This window comes from Suillus discolor (assembly GCF_016758755.1).
Source record: "Suillus discolor strain FC423 chromosome Unknown F5147scaffold_80, whole genome shotgun sequence".
Lineage (NCBI taxonomy): Eukaryota > Fungi > Basidiomycota > Agaricomycetes > Boletales > Suillaceae > Suillus > Suillus discolor.
In genome coordinates, this window is record NW_024541327.1 from 185,244 (window position 1) to 210,812 (window position 25,569).

Below are 25,569 nucleotides of genomic sequence, written 5' to 3' on the forward strand. Positions count from 1 at the left end.
TCTCTACTACGTTCACTCATCTCAGTATTCAATATTACTCTCCCCCGCCATCATTACTAACATTGAATTATCTCATCTTCATCTTGATCGAACGACAATACAAAGGATTACTTATCTCCCGAGAAGGTGTGCTAATAGTCCACACATACATTAGCTAATCGTATATTTCTCCGGATATCCCGACATATCACGTACATTCAAGCTTAATTTAAGCTTCATAGGCTTCCGCTCGACGTTTGCACCATCACGATGGTGTCACATCTACTATTATTCACTCCCCATTCAGGTACTCATGTCCAAGTAATGCTCACAATCTTATTCCGAGGTTTCGGCTTTTATGAATAATTCCTGCTGAAAAAACCACGGCGCCGGAGTTGGGTCCTGTGCCTATACACTTCGTAGCCCACGCCGTTCTCAGCATTCATAGAAATGGCAACCTATAAATGATCTCCCAGTAGATGCCACTTCGAACCAAACATAACGATGAACATGTTTACCATCCCTGTACCCTCTCCATCAAGTCTCTGGACAACCATACATCCGGGTGGCGCATTTCACGTCGCTTGTTCATTTGCTGCATTATGGGCTTTTGTCAAAGTCTTGAGGATGCTTCGCTGGCGAATGAAGACGACTCAATTGCTGGGTCCGCCTCGTACCAGCCTCGTATATGGCGTTTCGCGCGATCTCGCCTCATCTCAAGATAGTGCTGCAATGTATGAACGTTGGACGACAGAATATGGGGTAGTGTATATGATTCCGAGCGTCCTCGGGCAGACTACAGTCGTGCTGTGTGACCCAAGAGCTATTGCACATTTCTACGCTCGCGAGACGTGGACGTATGTGCATACCCCCCTGTCGTCGGCGCTTTTCGAGTCATCAGTATGTTGATACCATCATCTTACCTCGTCTTTTTATATCTCTTGTCAGGTTGGTAAAGGGTTGATATGGTCTCATGGAGAAACCCACAGGAGGTGCTGTTCAGCTCTTGTCCTTCCGCAAGCGACTAATCGACTTCCTGCGAATTAGGCAGCGGAAGGCCCTTACCCCAGCATTCAGTAATGTGGCGATTCGGAAACTCACATCGGTGTTTTATGACTCAGCATACAAGGTGAGGATTTGTGGTGCGAGTAATGTTTCATCTCTGAACTTGATACCATACGTTACAGGCCAAAGGACAATGGGATAATGTTATAGAATCGAGCAAAGATGACGATGCGGTCATCGAGGTCCAGAACTGGTGCGTAGCTCTTCTGACTTGCAAGTGCCATTCCTAATCGAAACGATTCAAAGGATGAATCATATATCGTATGCAAAGATATTTTGTCGTTGACGCCTCGAACTGACGGAACATTAGTTTGGACACGGTTGGCATTGCTGGTTTCTCCCATGATTTTGGCTCTCTCGGTGGAAAGCCCGCCAGCGTGACCGAAGTGTTTGATACATTTGGAAGCAACCAAAAGGCTTCAGCAGTGAATGAAGTTTTTATCCTGCTCGCATCAGTATTTCCTATCATTCTCAAGATGCCCAACAAGCGGCAGAATCTGTTCAAGAAACTTAGCGTTACCATGGGACAAATATCTAACGAATTGTTGATTCGCAGCCGCCGGGAAAAGGATGTCAGCATAGGCGAGAGAGGCCAGGAAAATTCTATCATCGGATTGTTGAGTACGCTGTCTGAGAGATTCATCGTAGTCTCTTGATTGACGCGGCGATCAGTTAAATCCGAAGGTCAAGATACCGAGTTCCATATGTCGGAGGAGGAAGTAATAGCTCAGGTCCGTGAAGACAATGTATCACAGCCATGATTTACGACCTCACATCCCGCAGATGAGGCTCTTGCTTCTCGCGGGTTATGAGACGACATCCAGTGAGTCGGTTTCTTGCCCGCTGCTGTCATACTGGCTGATTCTTCATCTACAGTCAGTCTTACGGTGAGTTTACTGCACGATTGCGTCTGCACGCTATTAATGAGATGATCAGTGGGCGCTGATCGAGCTATCACGACACCCCGATGTCCAAACCAGGCTCAGAGAGGAACTGCTTGCCTTTGGCCCTGATCCGACATATGACCAGTTAAAGGCCAACCTTCCATACTTGGATGCGATTGTCCATGAAATTCTACGACTCCATCCTTCAGTGCCGGAAATTACTCGTCTTGTGAGTGTGCGTGTCTACATGTGAATAGACACGACAACTTTAAGTCCACAGGCAGCAGCGGATGACGTCATTCCCTTGAGCGAACCTGTGCGCATGGCGTCCGGCAACATGACGGATAGTATATCTATAGCGAAAGGGACATTGATCACGGTATCGATCGCGGCAATCAATCGCTCTTCGACCATCTGGGGACCTGACGCAAAGGAATTCAAGCCTGACCGTTGGCTGACTGAAGACGGGATCGGTGGGAAGGCCAAGGAAGTCCAAGGTCATAGGCATCTCCTGACATTTATCGATGGCCCGAGGACGTGTCTTGGAAAAGATTTTGCAATCATGGAGTTCAAGGTGAGTGATGCGGACCAACCAGTTTGGGCGTTATTCACTGTGATACAGACGGTTTTATCGGTTCTGGTGAAGAACTTCGTTTTTGAGATGCGGGATGGACCAGATACCCCAGTCGAAGTTGCGAGGGGAGTTTTACCCCGTCCACGGGTTGTTGGAGAGGATGGTACTGGAGTCCCTTTGAGAATCCGTCGGTATGAATGATTGGTTGCGCTGCACCTTTGAAGGCTGGTTGACATAAAATGTCAATTTGATCACTTTGCTTGAAATCATTAGGAATTTTGTCCGCTCATAGTACCCGTACCCGTACCCGTACCTTCCCTCGAGCTGATTCGCGATATGATAATCAACGACACTCAAAGGAGAATGAATAGATTTGCTGATCGGGCTATATATAGCCACATATGTACCAATTGACTAGACATGAGCACAAAGTTGAAAAAGTTGACCGGACCTAGTTTTCGCACGCAGATGCATTTCTATAGATGATACCTAACTCAAACCTAACTTACCACGACTACTGAGAGTCTTTTCAAAACCATGGTACTGTGTTCACTTCACGTCCTCGCACTCAACGATATCCATGAAAACGTTGTCAAGAAGCTTGTAATGAAACTCCCTGTAGTAAAGAAGCCGGACGAGTCGCTCGAATGCCCAGGCCCCCCATTCATTGTTCCGAGTCACACCCATCCACTATTAGTGACGACGAGACGATACGCCTCTTTCTGACGCTGAATAACTGTTCAGTGACGAAGAGGACCAACTACAAGCTGAAGATGGTATCCTTGAAGAAGATGAAGACCATCAGGTATAGAATGGGTTCGGCGTGGATTCGGCTGCTACTGGAATATGAATCTGGTGGTATATTGACTAACATCTTACCTGGTTTTTGCTAGAATGGATGTCTTGATAGATGCCGAACTTACGTTCGTTTATGGCCGCCTCACACAGTGCCGCACAGGGCGTAGATTCATGATTCATCGGAGAGCTCAAAGTACCATGCTTCATTCGTGCAAACCGGCTGCTCATGTGGAACGCCACGTCAAACGCGAGAGCATTTATTACGTGGCTGTCCGCTATTCATATGCCAACGCATCCACTTGCGCGCAGTATCCCACATCAACATACTCAACAAGATCCTGGGTATGGAGGAGGGGATAGAGGCGTAAACAAGATTCATTCATGAGCCTGACGCTTTCAAGAAGGTTGCCGTGCTAAGACATCCGTCATGTTGACAACCCTTGGAGCTATGTGGAGATGGCTCCGAAATGTTGAGTGCTTATGGACCCAGTCGACGGCTGGTTGGAAGCTCGAATGTTCAGTAGACAGTAGTTCGACCCCAAGTTGGTGATGGACCTTGGCTGGCAATCTGCTGGCACTACAGATCGGTGTCGTCTGTTTGAAGGCACAACCACGCAAGAAGAATTTCAAATAACAACATTCAGCTCATAAAAGCCAGCCGTCTTCTTCAGAATTACCTGATTTCTTATCACAAGAGTCACAAATAATGCGTTTCTCCTCTGCATTTGTCCTCGCCGTCGTTGCTGCTTTAGCCTCATCATCCGTCTCTGCCATACCCCCTCAGGTTGACGAGGCTGGCACCACTCAATGTAAAAAATTTTGCTACACTGATGAAGATTGCCAAGAAACTGGCTGCACTCATCGGACTTGCGTGAGTATCAGTAGTTTTCGTGGCTCCGATAGCCTGACTCACTTGCATGGCAGATCCTCAATTGGTTCTGCGTAGTGAGTCGTGTTTCTGTCATCGCATCCATGCAGTATGGCCATTGGCACTGACGCGCGAGTGATTAGTGATTTGCAGATTTGATCAATGGACCACGATCGCATTCAGATCCTCCCTGGTCGCTACGAAATTTAACTTAAGACTGACGTTATTCTGTAACATGTCCTAAAACTTTCCTGGGTCATCACTACAGTAGGACCAGGGCCGTTTGCTCCCATATCTTGGGTGATAAACCTCTTGACGATGTCTTCGGAGCCACGCACGTCCATCCAGTGAATAGTGCTCGACTGATTTATCGAACACTTTTTCAAACATGTTACTTTGTTGTGCTTGATCTGGAGTTCAGTTTCCGAACGGGCCAGGTGAAATTGACGCGGCACTGCCGCGCCTGCCGCGGTCGTGACGCGCCTGTGACGCGGCACTGTAACAAATTCCTATGTACAAATCATGTTCACATAACCTTCATATGTCATTCCAAACACTTTGAATCCTCGTTAATGATCAACATATGAGTGTCTGCCTGCGTACAGGCTCTATAGTGCTGTATTCACCTCTCACCAAATTTACAGTGCTTGTCCTCTGACCACACTACTACTAGTATGCATCTTGTACGTCAGTCCTGTATTGTTGCATTACCTCTAATTCGTTCATCTATGTTGGTTTTCAGACGCAGTGTCAAGTGTTATCTCACTGTGTCAAGCCTCGACCTCACCTTGTCAAGTTCAATCCACTCTCTATACTCTGCACCACCACGTCAAGCCCCAACCATGGCATGTCAGAAGCCTCGTTTAGGCTGGGTCAAGCACCACTCACACCACGACAAGTTCTCCCAAATATCTTCGCAGTCTCTGTACTAATATCAACATCCACACTCTATGCCGTGTCAAGGTCTACTATCAATGCCGCGTCAACCATAGCACATACCGCGTCAGTGCCGCGTCACATGCGCGTCACGCCGTGTCAAACCTCGTCACCTGTGCGTCACACTGCGTCAAACTTCATTCATGCCGCGTCAAACTTCATTCATGCCGCGTCGGACCTCACCACCTCCACATGCCACGTCAAACTTCACCACCTCAACTGTCACACTGTCCGTATAACTTAGGTATATTTTATTTTAGATCCGTCATAATAATTGATATTCTAACAGTGTTCCTTTTCATCCTGACAGAATTAGACGTCGTACACTGTAATTGTCCATAGGCAGTAATAAATTTATTTTACTAAGTGTTCTTTCGTTTTGTCTCCTCTGGCCTAGAGAAGAAACCCTTATTATCGCGCAGATGGCTTGGTCTGATCTCATGATAAGCTATCCTACCAACAGCTTCGTGGCTGACGTCGACCTCGAGTGTCTGACCGCACTAGAAGCAAGGATGTTCGAGGATTCCGAAGCAGGACCTGCAGGCAACCAGCAGTGGGGTTTGGATGCTGGCCAACATCACAGGCGATGGAATATGTATCTCGGTCCCTCGGAATTCCTGATGAATGGGTTTCTGGAAAAGATTATAGCGAGAGTGAACTTGAAGTGAGAAAGACATTACCAGGTTGCTCTGTTCAATACATATCTAACTTATGTGATTGACAGCGCGGCCCCTTATTCAGTGATAACACTGATGCTACATCTTTGGAGTCTGCAGACGAGCTATCTGAAGCTGTAGTTCCTTCTCTGCCGGCCGAAGAATGTCCACCCGTTAAATGTCGATGTGCTCCACAGGCTCGAAGGGTCCAGAGAGGGAGGAAAAGAAGATAGTCATTGGCTTATGTATACCTAGTTGTACATGGCTCTATGGCAAATAAAATAACAAAGGAATGGTCGTGAACTCATCCAACTTGATCTGGAAGTCGAATGTAGAATATAGGAATGGTGCGTCAGTGGCCGCGTCAAGGCTCGTTAGTGCCGTGTCAAGGCTCGTCAGTGCCGTGTCAGTGCTGCGTCACATGCGCGTCACGCCATGTCACGGCCGTGTCACGACCGCAGCAGGCACGGCAGGACCACGTCAAAATAGCTACGCCCTTTCCGAACCAGTTTTGGGGGTGGCCCCACCAGGTCCCAGGATTGATTGATTGATCCACAATGGTTGTATCAGTCACGTCAGAGTCAATGTCGAAGTTCAAACGTTCACCCATGGCTATGGCATCAGTGAATTGAGGAGTCCTTCGAGCGATATTGTACCTGTGGGATTTATAGAAGGATATGATTTTGCTCGTGCTAGGTATAGTATGAAAATTTTGTAATGTTGCTATATAGCTACTAGTGTTCTGATTACCTTCGGACGTAGTCCATTGTCAATTACAGTAATAGATGCTTGTATACTACGTTCGCAGTCATCTTTTCTTCTTCACTCTCTGTTGCAAACAGCGCCCAAATGTCACGACGACATCACACTCTCGACAGTCACTGCGGAAACGAGAAAATAGTCAGGCCGGATTAGTGTAGGGACAGACCATATACGTGGAATATAAACAGACATCGCATACAACGCAAATCCCGAAGTGCCAGACTAGCGAGAGGTACACAGTGCTGGCTCTAATCCAACACTGGACACATAACTTTTGCAGAGATAGATTAGTTATCTGTGTATCTAATCCGACAATAGGATCATATCGGAAAACATGACTTGCACATCTGAATTATGTCTGCATACATATATGAAATAGTTCCGATTAGACTCTGCAAAGAATATAATACAAGAGGTCCATATGCTCCATATGCTTCCTAGGATTCGCCATGCGCTTGCCCATGGCTTCTCGCTCGCTCTTCCCTTCGTTCTCCACACCCCACATCCACGATGCATGGATCCCAAGGCCTACAGAGACACCCTAGTGGTGCCCCCATGTATCCTAACCAACACAGCATTAGTACTAGTCAAGACCGCCAGTCTCAAATGAGTGGTCCACACCAATTTGGCCAGCCTCATCCTGGGCCGTCCCCACTCAACTTGCTCAACAACGACTTGCCGCAGCACGACGAGTACTTCAGTGGACCGCGGCTGCTCAATCCTGCAATGGTAAACTTATCAGAATCAATTCAATGTGAATGCAGAAAACTCACATATTATTAGCCAGGGGAAGACGGTGTAAATGAGAACATGGGAAGACCGTTGGGCAACAACAACCTACCAGAAACCCCATTCATCCCCAGGCACAATGAGCAGCGTACACCTTCCCTGTCTATGCACAGTGTCAATAATTATATGAACCCCCAGCCGGCCGGTACACCATACCTTGGTCATGGAAACTTGCACACTCCTTTCTCATCAGGCAGTGAGCTGCATTCTCACTCGCAGTCCTTGGCACCAGGTGGAGGCCACGACCCTGACTATAATCAGTTTGCACAACCTCATCAATCACACGGCGTGGGAACATACCCATACCAACACGGCGGCTTGCTTTTCCAGGACCAAACTGGAGACATGCAGTACTCGGGTCCACAGGGTAGAACTGCCAGTGCCAGTGAATTGCTGCATCTGTCTGAAAGCATACAACAGTTTTGTAGTAATATTACGACCTCAAACAATGCACTTACAGCACAAGTGCAATCACTTCAAGGCGAGATGCAGGGTCTTAAGGGAGAGATAGCGCAGTTGAAGGAGGAGTATGAATTGGGCAAGGCCACTGGAAAAAAGAAAGTGATTACAAGGAACATTTCGAATGACCATCCCAAGTTGAAAGTTAGTTTTGCATGCATTCCTTCAGATCGGATGTAACAACTGACCATTATTCTCGCAGATGATCATTCATCCGATGTTTCCAGACCTGTGCAACATCTCTCGGTCCTTGGGTAAATCAGCATGAGCCAGGCTGTTGAATGCTGTGAAGCCGTTGGAATCTGGCGAGGCTTACAAAGAAGTCAACATGAAAAAGATTTGGTACCCAAATTGGAAGGGTAACGTAGATGATGGGGTTAATGCAGCGTTCATTCAAGAAGTTGTCGATCTAGTCTGGGATAACGAAAAGGTGAGAGTGAACAATTGAAGAACATAACTTATGGACTTACTGGTCAACATAGCGATTGCGTGAAGATCCCAACTCGAAATCTGAGATACAAGATGCTGACTATGACCGCCAATTGATTACTGATTGTACGAAGGCGTATTTCCGCAACATCTACAAGCAGTTTCTTGAACACCATGATAATGATAAGGCTAGAAAAGCTATGGAGCATAAGAATCAAGGACGGCGGCGTTCACGTCGTCAAACAGTCAGTCCTCCAGAAATATCAAACTCGATACAATATCTGACTGACCCCAGGTTACAAAAACTCATCGAAAAGCAGTGGAGGCCTTTGAGAAGGAATCTGGTCATCATGGTGTCCTGGCAATGATTGACACGGATTTCGCATCAGATGTGTTGTCCTATGGCTCAGACACCGACCTTTCAGAAGACATGCTCAAGAGATGAAGGGATGCTGATGTGGGAAAGGGCGCTTTTATGGTAGAGGGTGCACAATGGAGAAGCCCTGACGTGAGCTTTGAAGTTAACATCAGAATAATTTACTGACCTTTCAACACAAAAGTTAGTGGCCCTCAGGCGTTGGTTGTCATTCAAGAAGTGGAAGAAAGGTCCTGATGACCACATGAATGAAGAGGCACCAGCACCCAAATGCCGCAAAGTTGTCGAAAAGAAAGCCATCAAATCTACTTTTGATCTTGCACCAAGTAAGATGCACAGCGAACCACCAATCTTGGGCAAAAAGACCATTCCCTTCCGATCTATGGTTTCTGAGAAGTGGCTGAAGAAAAATCCAGGTACTGTATTGCTAGACGGTGGAGAATGGCTGTGTGGATTCTATGGTCGGTTGAAGGAAGGTGATATCCACAAGGATGATGCAAAGTTTCTGGAGGAGCTTAACGAGTGGCATGAGAAGGATGAGTCGAGCAGTGATGAAGAGGATCTCCCTGTCACTGGCTCATCCACCGGCAATTAGTCTTAGCAGCAAAGAGCAAACTTAGAGTTTGACGAACCGTTTTCTTGATGAATGCAAATTTTTTTTTGCTATTACTGTATTTTGTTAGCAGCAAGTCAACTTCTGCAGATGTGTATCAAGTACCTTTGAAATGTCAATTGTCGCCCACACCTTTGTCTTGCTCTCACCGATGGACACAGTCATCATAGCAAGCTGACCTGTCACCCAGTCTGGGTCAATAAGATGCGGTAGCTGAGTGTCACGGTCCAAATATTCCCCCAACTCCCAAAGGCATACATCCACGACTGAACTGTTGAACAGTCAGTGAATAGGGTAGGTTTCAAGTCAAACTTGTAACATACAACTTGTCCCATGGAGATGGCTCTGCACGCCAACCTTTGAGCCAGCGCATTCGTGCAAACCACATCGGATTTCCTTCTCCATGAAAATTCTGGTCAAACTGGAAATTTTCCAAGATCTCGCCATAAGCATGACAAGGTGGCCCATTGGTTGGAATGATGACATGAACAAATGACGAACAATTGGATCCTGTTGTCCGAGAAGCATAATAGTGCTTGCCACGAAGGACAACATAGTCAAAAAAGATGGCTTGCCAGTTGAGAGGAAGACTATGAGATAGAAGTGGACGATCCATGCGGCAGTGAACTGGTGTGAGAGGGAATCGAAGACAAAGAGTCTCAGCAAGAAGTCGGTAAGTATCAGTAGACAGGTCTTTCAGGTGGTGGCGAGGGCTGAGCATGTACACTTGATCCGCTAATGCACATACATGTCAAAAGATAAAATGAAGAAATATTTAAACTAACCATCGGCAACAACATCATCGAGGTCTTTTGATAGTGCTGCTAACCCAGCTACTGTGCCTCGTTCTTCATTGGATGCTTTAATCATGATGTTGGCGACTGTGCTTAGAAGTGTGTCCTTTGGATGTTGGACAAGAGTGTAAGTCTGCAGTAAGTGTAAGCGAGTGAACAGTGCAGCACTACACAGCATACCATATGGTTAGTTTGACATGTATGCTGGAACTCACGGAAAAATGTTGTCTCGAGTTCTCCATTTCCATGGTTATTTGTTTTGTAGGATTTGAGTACTTTGTTGAGGCATTCAAACAGGAATGTCCAAAAGTTGTGCAAAGGGCCAAAATTATGTGCACATTCACTGACATGAGTTGTGTAGTGATGATTAGGTTTGATGGAACTTGATCTGTACAGCTGGCAAATCACAATGCATCAGAAACCCTCCAAACGTTGACCTGCACCAAACTGGTTTGGTGCATGGACCAGCAATACTTTCCTATGAGTTTTATACCTCAGAAATCACTATGAACATTTTTTTCTCTTGATCTGAAGTCAAACTGAGGCTCAGGGAATATTTTTCGCATTTTTTTTCATTTTACGAGTTTGTACACGAGTTTACTGAATATTTTTGTACATTTAATTCTGCGATGAGTTTTGCTTAGTCAGCCATGAAGATGACTCAGAAGGATTCTCACACATATCAGGTGACTGTGAAAAATACGTCCACATAAGGTTACCCTGTGGGAAAGCTTACAAACCGTGAAACACGCTGTGTGTGAGGAATGATAGCTAGATGAGAAGGGGTGAAAGGGGGAGAAAGGGTGAAGTGGGGTAAAACTCAAATAGACCTCTGGACGCGAGTATAGATTCGGCCCAAGGGGATTGCTCCTGAGAACGATTCCTCTAAGTAAAAATATGGAGGGGAAACTTTGAACTGGTAAGAGTAACTGAAAATGGAAGAGCGTGCGACGTTGCGCTTGAAGCGATGCGAGCGCGAGCGAGCTGCCGAAGGTGCGATATGATGTGCGACCGATCGGCCGAAAGTTTGATGGAGCGTGGAGATGTGGAGAAAAGCTGACGGTTTATATGAACGCGCAACTAGCGGATATGCGAAGGAGATGCGATGTGACGATAGTGAGGGAAGGGAGCTCTGACTGGAGATGCAACGAGCGATGTGTGGACGATAGCACGACCGTTAATACTGCGTGCGACGTAGTCGGCCGAAGGATTCTGACTTCGAGTCTGAGTGATGCGTGCAAACGGATGATAATTTCAATAGCGGGAAAAGAAGATACATGAAAATTCCTAAGTCTAAAGTATATATTGTAGCGCGCGTAGCGCTGTTCGGAACCAAGAAGATAACGGTAATACGTATTAAGGGTCTATAACGCAAGTAACGAAACATACGCGATATCACTTCCAAAAATATAATCAGTCTAACGCGAATGAGATAAAATACGCACCAATGGACAAGCGGAGGACATGGATAGGACGGAGTAGGATGCACGACAGAACCGACGAAAAGCGGATGCAAACCGAAGTGCACGCATGCGCCGTGGCCGTTGGCCGATGATAGGAAGGATGCGTGCCGTGGTAGTGATAGCGCGTGCTGCGCTAGGACCTGAGGGACACTGCAAAAATAGCCTCTACGAGGCTACAAGGACTACAAGTCCTACAATGCACCCTATGTCATTATGCTACCAAATAATTTATCAGCCACAGATGTCAAACATCTATCCACACATTATGTAATCATTTCTCACTCTTTTCTAGCTGAGTCATCAAGGGATCACCTGACCCATGGGCCATGCACAGCTCTTGCTGACTCATCATTATACCAACTAGAGTTATGAATATTTACTTTTGGCTCAAAGATACTGTGTAACTTGGTACTATCAAACTAAAGTTACAACTTTGAGTGTGAGAAACTAGTAGTATAGCCACCTAATTTGTCTATATAAGGAGCTGCTTTTTGCCCAATAAAAAAAAAATTCCCTGCTTTTATACTCTCAGAATAAAATTGTGAGTGAAGTGTGAATCAGCATCCAGCAAGTGTAGCAAAAGGTTTGAGCTCACTGTGCTCAACAACCAGCACCACATATCTGAACTCACTGTGCTGAACATCTAGCACATACCTTGAGCTCACTGTGTCTGACAACTAGCAAGACTAGTTTTTCTTCTTCTGTTTTTCTTCTGATCGTCTGCCCGAATTTCTTTGTTTCTTTTTGTGTCTTTGTCTGTGTCTCAATCTCTCTGTGATTTTCTCTGTGGTTGTGTGTCTGAGTGTTTGTTTGTTTCTCTCTCTCTGTTTCTCTGAGATTGTGTCTGAGATTCGTGACTGAAACTCATGTTTCTGTTTCTTCGTCTCTTTCTCTCTCTCTGTCTCAAGTGTGTGTGTGTGTGTGTGTGTGTGTGTGTGTGGTGTGTTGGTGACTAACTGTACTGACCATCTCTGTGATCGCTGTCTCTGTGTGTTGTGATTGTTGTTACTAACAGTCTACGTGAGCATGATTGTGTTAGTGTTTCTGTTGTAGCGGTCTTGTGTTGTTGATTGTCTTGACCTATCAACTTTCTCTCAAGTACCAAAGTTTCAGTCTCATTCTTACCCAGAAGTTTGGTGTTGTCTCTTTTGTCCACTGAAGACTTAGGATAGTCTTGTGGGGAGACTTTAGGTGTTGACGGTGATACCTGACCTCATACATCTGTGTGTCATACCGGTCAAGGGTAGTCATTGCAAGTTAGACTTTAGCTATTGAAAGGGGATTTGGTATTGAAGTCCAAGATTGCCCGTTCCTGAGTCTGTTTGAATACTCATTGTGAGTTCCTTGACAGCAGGATCAATATTAGGCTAAGAGTGCTACAGAGGCTTGACTAGGTCTGATGGTAGTTTCACCTGTTTTTGTAACTGAGGGGGACTCTCATTGTAACACCACACAACTTGCTGCACTAAGTTTGTGTACGAATCCTTGTTGCTGTGTGAAGTGTTAGGAAGAGTGTCTGTTTGTTGGTTGTCATCTCTATATTGTTAGGGTGACTGTATCTCCTGTTAATCTTGTTGCTGTTTTTTTGTTTTGTTTTTGTTGTTGATCGCTGACTGACTGGTTCTTTGTTTTTCTGATCGTTGTGTTTCATATCCATACTGTTGGATTGATTGTTGACTACTGACTCTTGTGCAGAACTCATTGTGCTGACTGTACTTTAGGAGCATAAAGAAAGCCACCCATGAACGACCATGTTATCAGTCATTGGTATTTGTCTGAATCGCTGACCATGGAGATATTTGGTTTTATAGGTGTTTATCTATAGATCATCTATCTAAGAAGACAACGTGTGATTTTTACTCACACGGATGAGCCCAGAAGTATATTCATGAAGGAGCCTATCCACTTTGTTGATATCTTGGTCAGATATTTGATGTCGGACAATGATACGAAGCGCAGCACTGAGCTTCAAGAAATTTTCTGGGTCATCTGGATGTAGGCAGAACTTCATGTCAGTACTGTCATCAGCATTGCCAAAGCCTTCATTAGCTAGAGCAGTAGGAGAAGGCGGAGGAGGAGCAGGGCGAATTTCTCCTTCGGTGAGATCATCAACTGTCTGTGTCATAGCTTTGCGCTTGTGGGTTGCCTCGAATACAATCAACTTTATGACTTCAAAATGCAGCAAATAATAAACATGCCTTCTGCGCAGCTGCTCGCGCCTTTTTCTCCACAGCGATCTTAGCTTTCTCTGCCTGCTTAGCAGCAGCAACACGAAGCTTCTCTTGATTCTTGACCTCCGCTTCCTGCAGCTTCAGACTGGCAATACATGCCTTCTCTGCCTCGTAAGCATCCTTCCCACGTTTCTTCGCATCAGATAGAGCCTTTCTGTTGTCAGCATTACGGGTAGCTTCAACTGTCTTCTCTGCTTCGAGCTTCTCGATGGCAGCCACACATTGATGGAGTATCTGATCACTGGCATCTGAAGGTGTGCATGCGGTCCATAATTGAGGTATCTAGAAGACAACAGTTTAGTAGACTTAACTTCAATGCAGACGTCACTCACGATGATGGGTCCATACACGGTCGAAAGTAGTAACCACTGATCAGCTGTTAGGGATCCCCCAGATGGCATGCCAATATCTGTTGGTAGTCTGCCACATGCTCCTGGTACAATAAACTGCGAATTTGTTGGATAATGAATGCTTTAAAAGACTAGAACATACATCTGCAAGCATCTCATGGAACATGTTGAGCTCATGATTTGGGCGTAAAATTTTGCTTTGTACCCATATGTTATAGAAATGTGTCTTGACAAGGCCTGATTGTAACATTAGTTTGTGTCATAGCTAGCAATAGCCCGTGTCATTTACCTAGAAAGAGATTATGCATTGGATCAATGATGATCTGCTCGACTAAGTTGAAGTATGGTAGTCGGGAGAGTTGTGTATATCGTGTAGCGAAGTCCTTGACAAAACTCTTGCGCGCGCTGGCTGTTGGAAGATTTCGGTAATGGTCACCTAGCTCACGCTGTTCCTCATTTGTCCGCATGCAAAATGCTACAGAAAATCCAAACCTGAACAATAGAGACAAATGTGTTACATTCAAAAACATACCTCCTTCTTGACAGGCAGCTAGCGTGGTTTTGTCGCTCAGAGTGATCCAACAGAGGGTGCAGAAATTAGTGTGTGAATGGGAAGCAAACCCACCCACTTTATGAGCAGCAGGTTTGTCGCATACAACAGCAACTAGAATTACGCGGACAAGTCTCCCTGACATTCAGATGAGGGTCAGAAACAAGATGTAGTAATAGCGATGCACATACCGTGAGGACATGATTCCATCGGAATCCTGATACCAAACTTCCACAAGCGTAATAGATCAGATATGATAGGACGAAGAAACCGTTGAATTTGATCTGGGTTTTGCTCCTTTGGTCCAGGAAATATACCTGTACACATAAGATTTGATGTACAATATCTATAGATTATCAGTAGATCACACTTATTTGAATCAATGTTGGATGGTCCTTACCGATACTCTGGGGGAAGATTACAAACTGAAAACGACACTGGAGCTGAAGAATGAGATGGTGCAATATTACTGCGGATGTATGAAAACCTACAAGCACAATTTGTTAGCAACTAGAGATACCTGCATGCTCTATATACATACCAGTCCAACCCAAGATTGATGCCAATATGGAGCTCATTGTCTGGACCATTCCTTTTGTGAGGAAGGTTCGAGAAGAACAGTTTACCATTCGGATCCTTGAGTTTGGTGTGGCACATTGCACCATCAAAAATATCAGTGTATTGTCCTGCAATGCGAGGTTTCATGCGCCACACATCCAGTAGTGCTTCTAGGCCAGGTATCTTCAAGAGAGATTTCAGCTGTTCGGAGAGTGGGAGATAAGGATATTTTATCACTGGGGACTTGACTGCTCGTTGGTTACCCCACAGAGTGTGTCCTGGCAGGAAAAGGTCATCAAGGCAGATCAGACAAGTATCCACAGTATGTGGTGAACCTGCAGGAGGGAAGACTTCGCAGCAAGAAGGGCAGACAGGAAGAGTGTAGATGGTCTTGTCCACACCAAGTACCCGATTGCTGGATTGAAACATTATGAAAGGAGTTTCAATGGCGGGTGCAATTGAGAGTAAAACATCAGTGAATTCATGAGTCCTTGATTTTGTAGCCGTGGGAAGTATAAGATGATATCATTATGCTACAGCTGAATATACCTATGTATATGGCAATAAATATTAGTTATCGGTACATAGCCATGAATCTCTGAAAATTCATTTTACCATGAGGAGTTCGCGACAAGATTACAACATTGCGCCGTTGCAGCAATCAATATGCAATAGCATAGTTAAGTTATATTTGTTGACTCATACCATATCCCTTCGTTTATGTTTCAAACTACCAAGTGATATAAGACTTTATCGTGGAAAGAACCGTTAGCACTTGTAACCTAATTTATATTCTTATGAGAGTTTCAACCAGCGAGGTATGATAGTGTAATTAGGTACCGTTTGTTGAGCAACATCATATTACCTCATTTATGTTTGACTTACAAAACTATATAGATTGGTTCAAATATTGCGTGAATTACAATGTCATCCAAGATCATGCACGTGACTATTGTTACAGTAACATGGCATGAGTCCCCTGGCAGCAAGACAGCCCTCTGCCACCGCACGGCTATAGACGATACCGGAGTCTCACCAGCTCTATGACGATAGATGACGACAGATAACGATAGATGATAATAGACGATAAGCGGCAACTGCCGGCTTAGATAAGCGGTCTGGACCGCACGTGACGACACATGACGACATAGGTCTAGAAGACCTATTTATGTTATCAAGATAGAAGGCAAGCCTCGTGCTGCCTCATGTACTGATAGAAGGGTACCGCATGGACCCTATCTACGATAGAAGCCCGCCTCATGGACGCTATCTCTGACTCATGTAGATAAGCAGATTAGAACCCAGCTTTAGGCTGAGCTTAGATACGAAGAGTAGCCTTATATAAGGTCAAAGATTAAAGTAGACGTTCCTTACTTTAATCTTACTAGGTTTACCCTTGAACTCCTTGTCCCGCTAAAGCTACCTGCTCGACATCGACTCGTACCTTCAGTGACGCCTCTCACTGTCTGTAAACCCTGCTATCATCTCAGCGTAACCCCTCGTTAACCACCACGAGCTACGTTCGAGTACGCAACCTTTGCTTGTTTGTAAAGGCCGACGACTCTCAGCACTCGGTACCACTGTCGTGGTTGTCGCTGTTAGATTATCCTAGTTGCACACGACCGTGTGTCGTAACAACTATCACCTTAGCCTCAAATTTTACCTTAGAATTTTCGGACAACCTCAAATCATGTGACCAGCGCAAGTGGTTGAAATTGATTTGTCATTGTTTGTGCAGGACGGAAATTTTCACGCAAGTTCCTTTCAATCCTTCTTTCACCACTACTACCACCACCTCTCAACTCAGCATCTTCGTTCCTCCCATTCGTGGTGGTCCCTCCCTGGCCTTTTCCTTGTGGTACTTCCTTGGCCGTTCGTGGTGGTTCCTCCCTGGCCTTTCCTTATGGTTCCTTCCTGGCCGTTCATGGTGGCCCTTCCTTTCCTCGTGGTTCCTTCCTGGCCATTCATGGTGGTCCGTCCTTTCCTCATGGTTCCTTCCTCTGGCCGTTCATGGTGGTCTGTCATGAGTTCCAAATACAAACCACTATACTTTTCTAAATTCGAAGTCCTTTAAGCGCACAAGTATAGCGCCTGTACCTAAAGATAAACCTAAGAATGTATTTATAGTCAAAGAAGTGCCTATGGCGTCTATTGTAGAATTACCAAATATCCCTGTACCTGAATCATGTGAATTATCAGACGATGACATCATGCCACGCGACACTCTTGGAATGTTCCAGAGTCTTACTGCAGCTGCGGCACATGTTATGACATCATAGTATATATATATAGAATCGTACAATACCTTTAATTATTCTCATTGGTTAGTTAGTTCATACTCAGTTTCGATCTCCGTTTCAATATATGTATATAGGTAGTGTCTTGTAGTCAGTAGTTCTTTAGTTCAAACCTCTTGTATCTCCAAGTGAGCAATCCAAGATGTACCTGCTGCCTATCCTCTGTTGTGATCTTTCTGAGTTTGAGTCCTAGTCTCTGCCCTGCGTTAATTCGTTTAAGGGGTTGTGACATGGTCCTTCCCTTTCCTTTCCTCGTGGCTCCTTCCTGGCCTTTTTTCGTGGTTCCTTGTTGGCCTTTTCTCGTGGTTCCTTGCTGGCCTCGGTCCCTCCTTTCATTCATCTCTCTGCTATCTTTCTCTGTTTTCTTTTTGTCCTGTAACTACATATGTAGTATTTAAATATAAATAAAATTAATTTGCTTCACAAAATGAATGCTGAGGATGAGAATAATTTGGTGCTGGTGACAAAATGGCAGGTTGTTGCAGGCAATCTGTCATGCTGGCACTTTCGGTAGTTCTGTCTAACTTACTCCAGGTAGTATCATTCTGACAGATATCATGTAAATTTTGCAATTAGATAAAGCATTGTAAAGCTTTATATTTTCATGTCAATTATTTGATGCTTCGGAGTTGTGAACCTCCCTTTCGTTATGGCATTTCATAAAATTTTATACGATAATCAGGGACGCATCTTTCCTCTATAAGGCCAAACATAACAATGTGATTGTCGATAGTAAAATTATGCTAGTTCTTGTGATTATGTACTATATATTGTTATATATTGCTATCTACTTTCCTCATGGGTTCACTGATGATACAAGTCAATATCACAAGGAGTGCATTGCATGCAACCCGTGGAAGATGAAACTGGAGGTGAAGCCATGAGACAAGTGCATATATTACTAGCAGATGGTGAGGAAGGTGCGAAAGATCCATGTGGTCTTCTGAGAAGTAGTCGTTGTCAGGAAGGAAGGGATCAGGGTTGTCCTCCCCTGGTTCTGTCTGTATAGGCGCATGGTCTTCTTCTTCATCGGGTCCATCAAAGCATCCATTTCCATCGAAATCCTGTATCCTCTCTTCATCATCAAGAGTAGCTTGTTCTCTCTGCATTTCCTTGACAGTCTTCGCAAGGTGTCATTTGAAAGCACGTTGCCCGGGGTCAATAGGAAGCCTGTGCGCATCATGAGCTGTCAAGGGTCGAGCACCAGCCATCGTTACAGCGCTGTATGCATCAAAATGGTCTATGGCAGCAAGGAGAGCATCCGGGCTGCAGACATTGGGACCAAGGTTGGGTAAGGGGCTGCCTGGTGTTGTAATACCTAAATCTTCATCTGTAAGTGCCGAGTCCAAGATGGCATCATCCAAAGGATCATTAAACTCTGGAGACAAGGGAGGAGGAGGTTCATGTAACAGAACCAAAAATCCTTGAGGAACTGGTCGAACGTCTGCATGAGCCTGTGGGATGTGTTGCCCGACGCGTCGAGTAAAGTGAGCCTGATCAGCAAGAGTTCTTTGGCGTAAATCAGAGTGTTCATGTGAGCGAAAAACATAAGGTGCGACAAGAACACCGTTGCAATTCGAAACTTTGCAGTAGCATCGTACAAGAGGTGCCATGTTGGTTGACAAGCTAGAGGGTCGGAAAGTACTCATACATATGTTTGGTCAGACGCGTTGGTCTTGACATGTCACATGACTTGGACTTGGAAATGCTGCAAAGTGGAAAAATTGGTCATGGCAAGGGGGGGGCTCACCACAGGCGAGCCGAAAAGATTCCAAGGGTTCGCAGGGGGTCCGACTTCCGAAGCCGGAAAACGATCCCAGGGAGTCTGGCGTCTGGCGTCCTGCATCCTATGAGAATGATCGTCCTCAGTTAACTCAGGGAGTCAGTTTCAACATTTCGATGGAGAGCAGCCATTGGCCCGGTCCTATTATTCTAAAGGCCATATCTCCAAGGTGAGAACTCTGAAATTGGTTTATCTTTTGTATTTGCGGTACATACTGACATATTGAATAGTTACATTGATAGCTTTACAAATGTCCCACAATGTTTCGACGGAGAGCAGCCATCGGCCCGGTCCTATTATTCTAAAGGCCATATCTCCAAGGTGAGAACTCTGAAATTGGTTTATCTTTTGTATTTGTGGTACATACTGACATTGAATAGTTACATGATAGCTTTACAAATGCCGCTTACTCGCTACTCGCCAATTCAATCGTTTTCTTCCTCTTTGGGTTCCGTCTTGGCCTTGGCCTTCTCTGGCCTCTCATACAAGTCCTCCGAGTCTGAATCTTCTTCCTCTTTGGGTTCCATTTCAGCCTTGGCCTTCTCTGGCCTCTCGTACAAGTCCTCCGAGTCTGAATCTTCTTGCAGCCTCTGATTCCTCAGTTGTTGGATCTCGACTTTAGCTGACTCCATGGCAGCAATGCGCATGGCCCTCACCACCTTCTGCGTGTCTTTGTAGCTACTCACATTTTTGTAGATGTCTTGAATAACGGTGGGCTGAAAGCCCAAGCGGGTCGCAAAGGAGTTGATCTGGTCGTCGAATCCGACTTGCATGAAGCGCGCAATGTCTGCGGGATGAATCTGGATGTCTGGCCGAACTCTGACAGTGTCGTAGCTGCCGGTGAACACATCAAGCACTTTCTCTGTGTTTGTATGTGTGCTAGTATGTGTGTTAGCTCTCCCTGCAGTAGACTTGCAGGAGGGAATATGGATGTGTGGGGCCATTGAGTATTGAACTACTGTGTAACTAGTAATTAGTATTTCCCTGAATTTACGCGATCGGTGTGCACTCCAATAACGATGTGGTGAATTTGGAATTTCAACCCACCAATCAGAAGTTCAAACAATATTCGTTCAATGGCAGTAGCTCGCGTGCAGAAAATATATGTATAGCAGGGATCACGTCAAGACGCTATAGCATGGTAGTTGTCAAAGGTCAAAGAGGACTCAGAACCCCCTAAAACATGTCTGTGGCTCCACCTCCACCAGTACTACACATGTCAGTATTCGAGCCTAAAGTAGTCCTCAACCTCCTCAAAAACTCGGCGGCCGTCTTGCCTATCGATAAAAATGCCTTTGAGGAAAGCTGGACTGTAAACATAAGTTTTTCTTTTGGCCGTCAGAGACGTCGTCATTGACTCGTCAAATGACGGATTAAACACAGGTTGAAAAACGAGTCAGCATATGGAAAGAGTCCCATAACCATAAGAACCACCTATGTCCAGAGTTTCAGTTGAGGTGGGAGGCCGAGGTCATCGAATACGTGCAGTGCCTATGGGAGAAGAGTCGGCCTCGCTCAAAGAAAATTGAGCCTACACATAAGTTAGGCCTCAATATCCCATTGCTCGGGCCTCGATTCGTGCCCCCGTCTTACATACATATTCAAAAGCACTCGGGACTCGGACATCAAGACATCGAGCCAGTAACACAGTACATCAAACCCTTCAATGTCATTCACCCGTTCTACTACCCACAACTTGCCACCTGTCCTCGATGCGGCTCTGACAAGGAGACCACCTGGGAAGGGTGGACAAGCACAGGGCCGTGCGAACTCCACGGTCTTATCTGCGAAGAGACAGCACTCGGCGCCCAACTCCGATGCAATACATGCAAGGAATCAACAAAGATGAAGAAGGCAACCGACAAAAACATACCTGGAGATGTCGAAGATGTCCAAGTGCATCAACCAGCCAACTTGGAGGGCTACTGTTTTGCAATGACGAGCGCTGCATACTGGAGTTCATGGGAGCACTGGCGGATTCCTCGTGAGTTTCGTGCATTAGATGTCTGGAGCATCCACTCACCAAACAAACAGGCAACATCCCAATCTTTTTCTATCGCTGTGCCCTAACACGTGATCTCTTCGATTTGCTGGTGGAGATGCGCCCATCAACAACCTCTGCAGGGCTGGAAGAAAGAGTCAGATGTGAGTGCATGCAGTAGAAAGACACTCTTACCGTATTCGGTGTGCCGCAAAGAGCTCCACCTGTTGGAACACAAGCGGCGAATGCTTGAATACCTTGAAGTATTTCAGATACAGCCCACCTGCAATGCAAATAGCAGACTTACCGACTATTTCTCTGGTAGTAAGAGCGCTGTGAAGACACTCCAGGCATTCTCAAGCGCCAGCGACCCGCTTGCATATGCTGACAAATCGATTTCGGGTGAGATTATCACAGAAGTCTTCCTAGACTTCTGCGCACGCACAAGGCAAAAGGAGAGTGGAGCATACCTGAAGACTTTATCAGGTTAGTTTACAGAAAGACTCGTTGACCTGCACCAAACCGGTTCGGTGCATGGATGACTAATGCTCTCTCACGAGCCCGATACCCTAGAAATCATTATGAACAATCTTCCTTTACTTTATGGTTCAGACTGCAGTTCAGATAGTATTTTCATTTCTCAGACAGACTCAGATAGGCTGAATATTCTTGTATATTTAATTTTGCGGTAAATTCTGCTTAGTCAGCAATAACAATGACTCAGACTGAATCCCACACATGTCAAGTAACAGTGTAAAATAGTTCTTGCATAATTTGCCTTGTGGGAACTTTCTTAACACTCTAAATACACGGCTCGCGTCATTTCTACGGTCAATAAAGTAACATTATAACAAGACACCAACAAATAACATAATCAGTCTGTTACTTAATATTTGTCACATGATACTAAGTTATATGACTCTAACAGTCAGGTGACCTATGACCCTAAACCAAATCATGACAAAGCAACCTTTTTGAGATGACTAAAGCTTGATGACACAAATTATAAAGCACATGACTACAGTAAATAGTATTGGTACAATCTGACTAAGCCTATTCCCCTTAGAACGTGGGAAATAGTAACACAGCCACCATAATTTATCTATATAAGACCCCACTTTTTGCCAATAAAAAAGATATATAGGGAACTTTTAAGCCCCACAAAATAAATTTGAGTGTGAAGTGTGATCAGTATCAACAACAGTGACAAGAGCTGTTAAGCAACTAACTGAGAGGTCATTGTAAGCAACATCCAGCAATACCTTTAGCTCATCGTCAACAACTGTGAAATATCTTGAGCTCACTGTGCTCAACAGTGAGCAAACTTTTTCTTTGATTTTCTACTGGTGAACCTCTAGTCTCTTTCTTTTCTTTTCTTTTCTTTTCTTTTCTGTCTTCTTTCTCTCTTTCTTTTTCTGTTTCTTTGTTTGTTTGTTTCTTTTCATTTGTCTCTTTTTCTGTTCAGTTCATTCACGTCTCAGTGTTATTGTCTGAATTTGTTTCAAGATCTTTGTGTTGTCTTTACGTCCATCTAAGCACCGGCTTAGTGGGAAGACTTCAGAAGTTGATAGTGACGCTTGACCTCACTCATCTGAGTAGTGATACTGAGCCAGGGTTTTCTTTGTCTGCTAGACTTTAGTTGTTGAATAGGGGACTTGGTACTGAAATCCAAGGACGTCCGTTCCTGATTCTGTTTAATACTCATCGTGAGTTCCTTGGCAGCAGGTTCAATAGTGAACTAAGAGTTCTACTGATCACTGATTAGTCCTGACCTTTGATTCTACCTGTTTGTGCTGAGGGGGTGATTGCTATAATTTCGCACAACTTTCTGTAGTAAATTTATTACAAGAAGCATTGTTACTGAAGGAAGGGTTTCCCTTATCAATCTATTTCTTTTTTCAGTACCATACTGTTGGGCTGACTTTTCTCTGTTCTCTAAACACTGCCATACCATTGGAGTGAATCAATTTCTTTTTGTCATCACCATACCGTTGGGCTGACTACATTCTGTTTATTTTATTTTCTATTGCGTCCATACTGTTGGATTGACTGGTATTGCTACTGACCTCACAGGAAGTATTTTTGTCTGAACATAGCTTGGGGAAGTGTAAACAGCCACCCACGAACAACCACGTTATCAGTCATTGGTATTTGTCTGAATCACTGACCGTGGAGATTTTTGATTTTGTAGGTGTTTATCTATAGATCATCTATCTAAGAAGACACGCACTCAAATCTTTCTGGGTTTAGCGCGTTGCATGGGGGGTGGGGGGTCGTTATCATAATGGCCCCATAGTTTCAATAGCTGCTCCGCTTGGGCAGCCAGAGGAGTATCCATGGACCTCGTTGGGCGAGGCTCTTCCCGCCTCCATCTTCCCCATGTGTGGGGGTGCTCTCCCCGTAGTTCATTAACCTTTCGTGCATACCATTCTGCCAGGCAGAACTTCGGGTCCAGCAACTTACGGGTGGGCACCGTTACTTCATGCTCCCATCTATTTTCTTTATCCATGATGACATGTTCTTTTTCAGACACGCTATAGATGAAGAACCTCTCGGTATCAGCGGGCAGCCATGGCCTCCGTTCCCAAAGGTAAAATCCCCCTTCTAGTACGTATTTGGCTCGCATCGCCAATGGTTCGCCCATGGCATTGATCTTCGTGCCTCTAGAGGCCCAGTCTTCCTTCCCCGCGGGTCCATCATGCAAGGCGGTTGGCCTGCGTCCACATGGCAGGGGTATTGCTGGCTCCTCCGAGTCGCTAACCCAATCCAATTCGTCCCCGGAGTCAAAGTCTCATGCCAGAAGTCCATTGCAGCGCATGACAGATCTGTGGCCCCGTTGGAGGTCACGTTCTCATTCTGGTGAGTTACTCTATCCGCTTCGCTTAGGTCCACCTGTATGCTAAAGTTTTGCACGCCAGGGGGAGCATTGTTGGCCCCGGACCGCTTGACAGTGGTACGGTCTGGGCAGTTTCTAGAGATGTGCCCTGGCTGATGGCACACATACACAGCCCCTCCGCCGCATGTCTTTCTTTCTCGGCCTGACTCAGATGGTCAGGTTTTCTCTCTGGAGGTGAGCTTTTTCCTGGTCCGTTATTCCTCCTCTGACCTCGATTCTGTCCGTTTTCGACAGCGCCGTTTCTCCTCCGGGACCCTCCATCAGTTTTATGCGAGTTTCAGTTCTCTTTGTCCCTGTTTCGCTGCCGTCCTTCTTCCCGGCGATTGGTGTTATTGCCACCTCCATTCATTCCTCCGGCACTTGGGGAAGGCTTTCCTGTGGTCTTGCCGGTGGGTAGGCACCGAGTGAGCTATTTCTATTATTTCTGCCGTGTTTCTAACTTCGTGAAAACTCGACAACTCAGGGTTTAATTCCTTTTTCCAGAGTTTGGCCTGGATGCTGGGGTTTAGCCCAGTCCAGAATCGAGAGACCTTCTGCCGGTCTTCCACATCCCCAATCATGTTCCAGAGTTCACTCAGCTCATAGATACTCTCGCACTGTCTTCTAGTTCTGGTAACATTTATTCAATTTGGCTCTTTGCTCCATTCTAAAGTTTACAGGAAACAATAATTGAAGAGCTCGGTAAAGAAGTCTCTGAGCCTCCAACGGTATGGGTCCCCAGACACTTCCCTTACATAGAACTCACACGCTCTTCCCTTCAGGTAATGGGCCAGGATGAAGACACGCCGTTTGCGTTCGACTTGCCCATCCTTGACGTATGCTGTTCCTTCAGTGAGGAACTGGTGGTAGGCTCTTCAGTCAGGTGAGCCGTCATAGTTGACCGGTGGAATTGGTTTAAGTGTGTTCTTTTTCTTAGACTGGTTTCGACGCTTCCTGGCTCTACGTCGTCGGGAGGTGCTTCCTCCACTCGAGCTAGACTCGAGCCGTCGAGACGTGCTGGAGGACTCGTCCGAAGAACTGGGGCTGAAGTCGCTTGAGTCCTCGTCATCTGGGTCCCTCCGACCTTTCTTGATACATTTTCCCTTTTTGTCTTTGTTTCATCTGGATGACTTATCCAGACGTCCTAAGGCTTGGCCAATGTAGCTTTTCGGCGCCACCTGCCTGACCGGATCCATGCCTTCTCCCTTTCCCTTGGGTCCGATCTATCTAGCGCCTGGTCGACTAGAGCTCCCACTGGATCTCTGTTTCGACCAGAGGTTCTTATTTTACCTCTTTTCTTTTTCGGCGAGATGTCCAACGTCTCTTGGTCACTCTCGGTTGCTCGCAGGTAGTGAGTTCATTTGTTCCTTATTCTTGGAGGCGCGCCTCTAACGTTTCTGAACTCTTTCTTCTGCAGCTCTGACTGCCGTCTCGGCCTCTGCCCTAGAGACCATGGCATCATCCAGGATCTCGCGCTGCTCCCGGTGGTGGGTTTCCTT

General features: G+C 45.5%; 10 protein-coding genes across 10 annotated transcripts; 6 read left to right on the forward strand and 4 right to left on the reverse strand.

The window, feature by feature from the left end:
• Positions 1–461: 461 nt before the first annotated feature.
• On the forward strand, positions 462–2,703 carry F5147DRAFT_763913 (cytochrome P450; the record flags this gene model as incomplete). The annotated part of the gene is made up of 12 exons (XM_041440671.1): positions 462–879; positions 928–971; positions 1,027–1,108; positions 1,167–1,237; positions 1,291–1,305; positions 1,355–1,665; positions 1,717–1,775; positions 1,828–1,867; positions 1,921–1,931; positions 1,981–2,157; positions 2,209–2,502; positions 2,551–2,703. Exons 1-12 carry the CDS (start codon positions 484–486, stop codon positions 2,701–2,703), a joined length of 1,653 nt encoding a protein of 550 aa, XP_041287486.1. The 5' UTR covers positions 462–483.
• A 338-nt stretch (positions 2,704–3,041) lies between these two features.
• F5147DRAFT_642410 (uncharacterized protein) lies at positions 3,042–3,682 on the forward strand. Its single transcript, XM_041433090.1, has 2 exons — positions 3,042–3,356; positions 3,413–3,682. The coding sequence occupies exons 1-2, from the start codon at positions 3,150–3,152 to the stop codon at positions 3,473–3,475; spliced, it is 270 nt and encodes an 89-aa protein (XP_041287487.1). The 5' UTR covers positions 3,042–3,149; the 3' UTR covers positions 3,476–3,682.
• On the forward strand, positions 3,486–3,668 carry F5147DRAFT_585121 (uncharacterized protein; the record flags this gene model as incomplete). The annotated part of the gene is made up of 1 exon (XM_041431839.1): positions 3,486–3,668. A coding segment is annotated over one exon (183 nt), but the record flags the coding sequence as incomplete, so codon positions are not given.
• A 1,799-nt stretch (positions 3,683–5,481) lies between the features above and the next one.
• On the forward strand, positions 5,482–5,981 carry F5147DRAFT_720012 (uncharacterized protein). The gene is made up of 2 exons (XM_041438796.1): positions 5,482–5,768; positions 5,829–5,981. The coding sequence occupies exons 1-2, from the start codon at positions 5,527–5,529 to the stop codon at positions 5,899–5,901; spliced, it is 315 nt and encodes a 104-aa protein (XP_041287489.1). The 5' UTR covers positions 5,482–5,526; the 3' UTR covers positions 5,902–5,981.
• Positions 5,982–7,032: 1,051 nt separating this feature from the next.
• F5147DRAFT_779095 (uncharacterized protein) lies at positions 7,033–9,170 on the forward strand (the record flags this gene model as incomplete). The annotated part of the gene is made up of 8 exons (XM_041442244.1): positions 7,033–7,251; positions 7,306–7,918; positions 7,973–8,016; positions 8,063–8,200; positions 8,253–8,444; positions 8,495–8,595; positions 8,647–8,707; positions 8,760–9,170. The coding sequence occupies 8 exons, from the start codon at positions 7,033–7,035 to the stop codon at positions 9,168–9,170; spliced, it is 1,779 nt and encodes a 592-aa protein (XP_041287490.1).
• Positions 9,171–9,241: 71 nt separating this feature from the next.
• On the reverse strand, positions 9,242–10,230 carry F5147DRAFT_657246 (uncharacterized protein; the record flags this gene model as incomplete). Its single annotated transcript, XM_041434239.1, has 5 exons — positions 9,242–9,244; positions 9,294–9,459; positions 9,512–9,923; positions 9,974–10,115; positions 10,198–10,230. 5 exons carry the CDS (start codon positions 10,228–10,230, stop codon positions 9,242–9,244), a joined length of 756 nt encoding a protein of 251 aa, XP_041287491.1.
• Positions 10,231–14,174: 3,944 nt separating this feature from the next.
• F5147DRAFT_537124 (uncharacterized protein) lies at positions 14,175–14,715 on the reverse strand (the record flags this gene model as incomplete). Its single annotated transcript, XM_041430177.1, has 3 exons — positions 14,175–14,263; positions 14,316–14,501; positions 14,559–14,715. Coding segments are annotated over 3 exons (432 nt in total), but the record flags the coding sequence as incomplete, so codon positions are not given.
• Positions 14,716–17,629: 2,914 nt separating this feature from the next.
• F5147DRAFT_417443 (uncharacterized protein) lies at positions 17,630–17,863 on the forward strand. The gene has a single exon (XM_041429719.1). The coding sequence runs from the start codon at positions 17,662–17,664 to the stop codon at positions 17,827–17,829; it is 168 nt and encodes a 55-aa protein (XP_041287493.1). The 5' UTR covers positions 17,630–17,661; the 3' UTR covers positions 17,830–17,863.
• Positions 17,864–18,204: 341 nt separating this feature from the next.
• F5147DRAFT_779097 (uncharacterized protein) lies at positions 18,205–19,044 on the reverse strand (the record flags this gene model as incomplete). Its single annotated transcript, XM_041442245.1, has 2 exons — positions 18,205–18,552; positions 18,649–19,044. The coding sequence occupies 2 exons, from the start codon at positions 19,042–19,044 to the stop codon at positions 18,205–18,207; spliced, it is 744 nt and encodes a 247-aa protein (XP_041287494.1).
• A 4,381-nt stretch (positions 19,045–23,425) lies between these two features.
• On the reverse strand, positions 23,426–23,839 carry F5147DRAFT_657248 (uncharacterized protein; the record flags this gene model as incomplete). Its single annotated transcript, XM_041434240.1, has 1 exon — positions 23,426–23,839. The coding sequence occupies one exon, from the start codon at positions 23,837–23,839 to the stop codon at positions 23,426–23,428; it is 414 nt and encodes a 137-aa protein (XP_041287495.1).
• Positions 23,840–25,569: the final 1,730 nt, after the last annotated feature.

What these genes read in the sequence shown, in the direction of transcription:
- F5147DRAFT_642410 (XM_041433090.1), top strand. Translation starts at nt 3,150, where the DNA reads ATGCCCAGGCCCCCCATTCATTGTTCCGAGTCACACCCATCCACTATT. An exon ending in TGCTACTGGAATATGAATCT is followed by an intron (nt 3,357 to 3,412) that starts GGTGGTATATTG and finishes ATGTCTTGATAG; the next exon opens with ATGCCGAACTTACGTTCGTT.
- F5147DRAFT_720012 (XM_041438796.1), top strand. Translation starts at nt 5,527, where the DNA reads ATGGCTTGGTCTGATCTCATGATAAGCTATCCTACCAACAGCTTCGTG. An exon ending in ATAGCGAGAGTGAACTTGAA is followed by an intron (nt 5,769 to 5,828) that starts GTGAGAAAGACA and finishes TGTGATTGACAG; the next exon opens with CGCGGCCCCTTATTCAGTGA.
- F5147DRAFT_417443 (XM_041429719.1), top strand. Translation starts at nt 17,662, where the DNA reads ATGGTCCTTCCCTTTCCTTTCCTCGTGGCTCCTTCCTGGCCTTTTTTC.